Source organism: Orycteropus afer, unplaced genomic scaffold (assembly GCF_000298275.1).
Source record: "Orycteropus afer afer isolate SDZICR_OR568_19922 unplaced genomic scaffold, OryAfe1.0 scaffold00247, whole genome shotgun sequence".
NCBI classification, from domain to species: domain Eukaryota; kingdom Metazoa; phylum Chordata; class Mammalia; order Tubulidentata; family Orycteropodidae; genus Orycteropus; species Orycteropus afer.
In genome coordinates this window covers 824,664-831,458 of record NW_006921834.1, presented here as the reverse complement: position 1 = coordinate 831,458, position 6,795 = coordinate 824,664, and the positions used below count along the sequence as shown (strand labels likewise).

Here is a 6,795-nt window from a genome sequence, read left to right as displayed (position 1 = left end):
GAAGTTCTAGGCATAGTCTATTTGTCTATCATCTCAGATCAGCCTCAGCCTTGTGATAAAAGAGGTAATCAAGGTCTTTTATGGGCTCACAGGCCCAGTGCTCATTTTGTTGAGTTTGAGTCTTTGGGTCTGGTGGAAGGGTCTCTTTACATGGGTATGATGATGAATCCACACTTTGAGACCTTGGAGTTTCACTGCAGTTGGTGTAGCTGGTAACACTGCAAATGGCAGTCAGCTTCTCCTGAACAGTGTCTGACTGCTAATGACTGCTATGCACGGAGAAGCACCCAATCACTAGAAGGGATATAGTTGTACTTCCATGTCAGGTGGGCTCTGGAAGAGGGCATACCTGTGGAGAGAAGACAAGGAAACCAAGAAAGACTGCAAGTAATTTTTAAGGTAAAGTTCTCCCTGTTGGAGAAGCATTGAAAAATTCCTTCAACCCCTGACTAGCACAAATTTCAGGGTTTGTTAACTGGACACTCATATAACAGCTGAAAAGGGTTGAGTTTTTACTTTCCCTGATGGGCAACCTGAGTTCTCATGAGGGGCTTAGGAGGACTTTTGTCCATGTAAGTTTGTTTTCTTGACAAATATTGGCTATATGTCTTCTGAAAGTTTGGTTGGCTTGCTTAACCTTTTTAATAGACTGTGGTCTCCAGGCTACATAAGGGTTCTTTGTGATGCTGAGAGTGCTCGCAACTAACTGAGTGATTTGAGCAATGAAGTGAGGTCCATTACCAATGCTAATGGAGGCTAGATGACTGAACTTTGGAATAATTTCTTGCAATAGTTTGACTAGCTCAGAAGCTCTCTCTGTCCTGCAGGGGAAAGCTACCACCCAGTTGATGAGTGTGTCAATGAATACAAGAAGATACTTGTAATTTCCTAGGGTATGAGGCATCTCAGTAAAGTAACTTGTCAATCTTTGTGGACATCGACTCCTTTCTTTGCATGTCTGGTGGGTCATCCAAGGAATTTTTCAGGTTATTTCAAGCACAGATGGCAGATGGAACAGGCATGAGTTTGTGATAGATTGTGTCCTATTAATTGTTTATTCAGTTATACATTCCATCTCTTCCATAGTGGGTTAACTGGTGTGATTGCTGGAGAATAAGCTTTAGCAAATTCAAGAGTATGAAGAATTTTCTGTATTCAGTGTAGAGCCACCTTTTCTTTTCCTGGGTGGTTCCCCAAGCCTCAGCTATTCATAGGTCTTCTTCTGAGTAAGTGAGGGTCATCTGAGGTTGGAGAAGTTGCAGGGATGGGAGGAATGGGGCAATAACAGTTGGATTTTGATTTATTACCACTTCCTCAGCAGTGGCATCCACTAGTCTGTTTCCTTTGGCTACAGACGTGTTTCCTTTTTGGTTTCCTTTAAAATGGTCTATCACTACTTTTGTTGGCAAAGTGACAGTTTGTAGTAGTTGGAGAATTTCCTGTGAATGGTTGATTTTTCTTTCCCATGGTGGTGAGCAGTCCTTTCTCCTTCCAGATTGCTCAATAAGCATGGAGAATTCTAAAAGCATATTTTGAGTATATGTAAACTACAACCCCTTTGCCTTCTGTTAGATAGAATGTTTGGAGCATGGCAACAAGTTCTGCCTTTTGGGCCAAGGTGTCTGGAGTTAAAGCCCCAGACTCCTGGACTTCATTCAGGGTGATGATGGCTTACTCATTTTTTTGTTGTCCATTTTCTATAAGACTGCTTCTGGTGGTGTAGAGTTCTACAACTTGTTGCGCAACAGCTAATCAATGAGATCAGGTCACTGGCAATGGTTTTCAGGCAGTCATGTGCTTTGTCTTGTTTTGTCAAGGAGGAAAGAAGAGTTGTGGGATTTAAACAGGTGGTTTCCTTAAGGGTCACAGCTGGGTTATCCAAGAGAGTGTCCTGACAGTGTGTCATTCTTCCTGGAGATATCCAGTGAGGGCCCCTTTGCTCTAAGATGACGAGGACCAAGTGGGACATGAACATTTGCAGTGGCTGAACAAGAGTTAGTTTTGCTGCCTCTTTGATGATAGGGACCACTGCAGCCATGGCTTGGAAATAGGTGTCCACCCTTCAGTTACTGTGTCTAACGTCTTTGAAAATAGGCCACCAGTCTTCTTCCACTTTCCAGAGTTTAGGTGAGGTCTCCAGCCACTATATCTACTGATTTGTGCAAATACAGGTCAGAAAAACAGCTCATGTCAGGCAACCCTAAGGTGGGAGCTTCTGTCAACATTATGTTACAGTTTTGAAGGCCTCGTCCTCAACTCTTGTCTACACTAGAGGGTTGGAATATTTTTCTTTTAAAGCTTGGTAGAGAGGTTTAGCAATTAAACTAAAATTCATAATCCAGAAGCAGCAGAAGCCACCCCCTCCCAGGAAGCCTCTGAGCTTCCATTTGTTTGTTAGCAAAGCAAGCCTGCAGAGGGAATCTTTTTATTCTGGAACCAGTTCTTGCTTCCCAGACCAAATTTTGAAACCTAGGTAGATAACCTCAGGTAGATTAAGCTGAACCATCTTTGCAGAGACACTGTGCCAGCATTATCTAAGAAGTTTGACTTTTATGGTGTTATGAACAGAGTCTTGCTCATCCTTGCTGACAGTGAGGAGGTCATCTATGTACTGTAACAGCTAAGATGGTGCAGCTCTGTATCCAGAGCTGGCCAGAACAAGGTGGGGCTGTTTTTGAACCCATGAGGTACAGAAATCCAACAGAAGGGCTGTTTGTGTTCTGTGTGGATGTCTTCCAATTCAAAATCAACTATTTCATGCCTCCTTTCTTTCAGTCTGATACAAAAGAAAATGTCCTTTAAATGCAGGACAGTGAACGAAGCAAAAATAGGAGACAGAGTGGAGAGCAGAGGCTAAGGCTTAGGAACCACTGGACATACTCTGTTACCTGGTTGATTGCTCTCATGTCTGGACAAACCAGTACAACTGTTCTTCTTTTTCACTGGTAAAATAGGGGTGTTGAATTTCTATTGTCAGGGTGAGATCAATCTGTGTTGGAGAAACCTATCAATGATTTCTGAGCATGCTATTTAGGCCTTATGCCTGATAGGATATTTTCTCAGGCATAGGGGATGAATGATGTGAAGAATCTCTATCATAACTGGGGGAAATTTTTTCACCCTTCCTGTGGTCTTGTTTGCCCAGACCCAGAGTACTACAGTGTCTGAATCATGGGTCTATTATTTCTTATTATAGAATGGAATTCGGCCAATTACTTGGTCCTGTTGGTTGTATTAAGGAAGTGATTTACAGTCTTCATGAGGTGTTCTTTGACACCTCCATATTCATAGTGGCACACTCAAAGCTTCTGAGCTTATCTGAGCTTGAAGTTTACAAAGCAAATCCTGTCCCAGGAGCAGAACAAGGCAATCAGGCATATATAGGAGAAGAGTTGGTTAGGACTTTTCCCTCAACTAAGCACATGAGGGGGTATATGAAAGGCTGGTTACTTTCTTTATCCAAAACCCCAACTACTAGCATGGTTCTATTGGTTAATGGGGCTTCTTTTCAGATAAGAGCTAAGTGGGTGGCCCTGTGTCAGTCAGGGACTGAGTATGTTTTCCATCCACCTTCATTATAACCAAAGGCTCTGGTGGAGGGAAAGTGTCTGGTCACCTTCAGTCAGATTCATTCCCTGACGGCATGATGATCGCTGGGAAGTAGGTTGCCTCTCAGGGTCTTCTTTCCCTTTCAGGGAATCTTGAGCATTCCCTTTTCCAATGCTCTTCTCTTAGACCAAGAACACTGATCCCTTTTGAAAGGAGGTTTTCGCTTGCTATTATCTCCTTGGCCTCAAGGGAGCCCTCCTTTTCTTTGGCCAGGCCATGCCACTGCAGTTCAGTGGCAAGGAGAGTTGCCTGCTTCTTAGCCTTTGCTTATTCCTTTGCTAGTTCCTTCCCTCCTTCCTCCTTGTCTCGGTTAGTGTGTACCATAAGTGGACTTTCTGTTAGATGGGAACTGCCCAGGCCCACTCTGCTTCCCAGCTTCTGTAGTTTCTAATGTCTGGGGCCATTTTGTCCAATGAAAATCATATTTACCATTGGACATTCTCAGGACTCTCAGGGTCTTGGTCCATGTATTGCTAGAAAGTGGTAAAAATTTTTCAAGAAACCCTAAGGGATCCTCATCAGGTATCTGTCTAACTTCATATACTTTATTCAAATTCTTTTAGTTGGAAAATCCTTCTAAAGGCCTTCTAACAGGCGCTCTCTCTAGCAGGAAATGCTTGCATGCCCAGTGGCAGTATTTGGGTTCCAGATGGGGTCCTGGGTGAGAAAGACCTTAGTTCTGGTCAATTTTGTGCCATGAGCATCATGGCACATATTGGCTACCTCTTTGGTTTTTTCAAAAACCATGTGCCTTTTCTCTAGTTTTAAAAGACTGTCACATAACACATAGCATTGTTCCCAGATTGGGACATAGGTGTGAAAAATTGAAGAAAATAAGTCATGCATTCTCTTTGGGTCTTCCTGATAATGGAGATTATTTTTCCAATTAAAAATGTCACTGGTCGAAAAAGGGATAGGAACTCAAACCATCCAACCATCAGTCATAAGCATCTGGCAGAGATTAAAAGGTCTGGAGTGCATTGGCCTTTCTTCACGTCCTGAATATGCCCTTCATGGTCCAGCAATCCCATTGCTCTGTCTTGTGCCTCTTTGTTCTTCTGTTTATTGTCTCTGCTGGTCACCTCTGCTGGTTGTCTCTGCCAAGGAAGTCCAGCATAGGACCCTCAGGTCCAAACATGCACTTCACTCCACATCTAGCTCTTCTCTCTTGAGCAGTGAGATCCCAGTTTTTGTCTCTAGGAAATCTCATTTTAAGCCTAGCAAAATGACAGAACTAACCAATCCCCACATTAGACTTCCATACACCTTATTTGCATGGTGGCATAGCGCCTAAGGCATTTGACCACTAACGAGAAGGCTGACAGTTCAAACACACTGGCCACTCCTTGGAAGGAAGGTTGGGCAATCTACTTCCATAGTGATATCACCTGAGAAACCGAAGGAGTGTCGCTACGAGTCAGATCCAACTCAACAGAAGTGTTTTTTTTTTTTTTTTTTGTAACCCCCACAAGGATGCCATGTACTTTATTTAATTATTAGCGAGATATTCAATCTCATTGGTGGGCCACAAGCACATCACATTTGCATAATTCCACTCAGTAATGTGGTGGGATTCACAGAGACTATGGGTAGGAGAGCCATGACAAGTAATTTACTCTGCCACACCAACACATAACATATTAATGACTAAAGAAAATTAATACATACTATATATCAGGAAGACAGGTGCAAAATTAGAAATATATTCTCTCTAAAAATAAAAGACATGACAAGTACTATCTTTCCTCAAAATTATGGTGAGGTATGGAGAAAATCACTAAAAGATCTATAGCCAGTCTTAATATATCCTTTGTCAGTAAGCACACAGAACTCAATTAAATTAGCTTTATCAAACAATATTTCCAACATCAGTGTAAGGATTGTTTACCTCAATGCTTTACTAAATTAGTGTCAATTACTTCATGATACCACTAGTAAAAAAGAACTAAATAAAGCAATTTTTTTCTTCAGGAGTTTTCTCAGAGATTCTTTCACATCTTTGTTTCTTAGAGAATAAATCAGAGGATTCAACATGGGGGTTATTAGGGTGTAACATAAGGAGGTTACTTTACTCAGCTCAGGAAATCTGTCAGGCGTGAGATACATAAAAAAACCAGCACCATACAGCAAACTCACGACTCCCAGGTGAGCGGTGCAAGTCGACAAGGCTTTCTTACGTCCCTCCGTGGAGCTTATCTTGAGAACTGTGGACACAATATACATGTAAGAAACAATAATGACTATGATGGTAGGCAAGATGATGATGGTGGATAAAGAAAAAGACACCATATTATAGATAAAGAGATCAGAGCATGAAATCCTCTGAAGTGGGCGGGTATCACAGTAGAAGTGGTCAACAACGCGAGAAGCACAGAAGGATAAGGTGAATGTCATGCTGGTCTGAAGGACTGAACTGATGCATCCACAGAAATAGGAACCAGCCACCAACTGAACACAGAGACGTGTTGACATCTGAACAGAGTAGTGGAGTGGATTGCAGATGGCAATGAAGCGGTCATAAGCCATGGCTGCCAGGAGAAATCCCTCAGTCACAATGAAGAGGGCAAAGAGAAAGAGCTGAGTCACACAGCCTGCAAAGGAGATGGACTTGCTCTGAGACCAGAAGTTCGTTATAGCCTTGGGTGCAATCACAGAGGAATAGAAGAGATCAATGAAGGAGAGGTTTCCTAGGAAAAAATACATTGGTGTGTTCAGCCGGGGATCAGTCATGATAATGGCCATCATCCCAATGTTCCCTAGAAGGATCATGGTATAAACAAGCAGAAACAGCAGGAAGAGGAGAATATGGAGCTCTGGGCGGACCCTGAAGCCTACAAGAATGAAGTCAGTCACTTCTGAGTGATTACTTGTTTCCCCGTCACCCATGTCAAAGACCTGCTGAGAGGCACAGAGTGAAATAAACAAAATAACGTCTGGCATTAATTTAGTGGCAGAAATACTCACTGAAATATTGTGATAGATTTTTTACAGCTTAATTAAATATTGCATTAAAAATAATTTCCATATCTTAAAGAAGCATGAATTTAGATTAGAAATCAATAGTATTCTGGATTTGTAAGTTTATTAAACATAAAATAAAAAATTGAAAGAAGTGCTTTGGTTATTTGAGATAAATCATGCTATTGTATGAACTTCCCAAGAAAATGACATAAATAAAAATTTGTC

General features: G+C 41.8%; 1 protein-coding gene across 1 annotated transcript; it reads right to left on the bottom strand.

The window, feature by feature from the left end:
• Nucleotides 1-5,529: 5,529 nt before the first annotated feature.
• Nucleotides 5,530-6,573, bottom strand: LOC103204404 (olfactory receptor 9K2-like). Its single transcript, XM_007949602.2, has one exon. The coding sequence runs from the start codon at nt 6,547-6,549 to the stop codon at nt 5,530-5,532; it is 1,020 nt and encodes a 339-aa protein (XP_007947793.2). The 5' UTR covers nt 6,550-6,573.
• Between the last annotated feature and the right edge of the window lie 222 nt (nt 6,574-6,795).

Bases quoted from the DNA above. Each gene is read 5' to 3' on its own strand.
- LOC103204404 (XM_007949602.2), bottom strand. From the start codon at position 6,549: ATGCCAGACGTTATTTTGTTTATTTCACTCTGTGCCTCTCAGCAGGTC.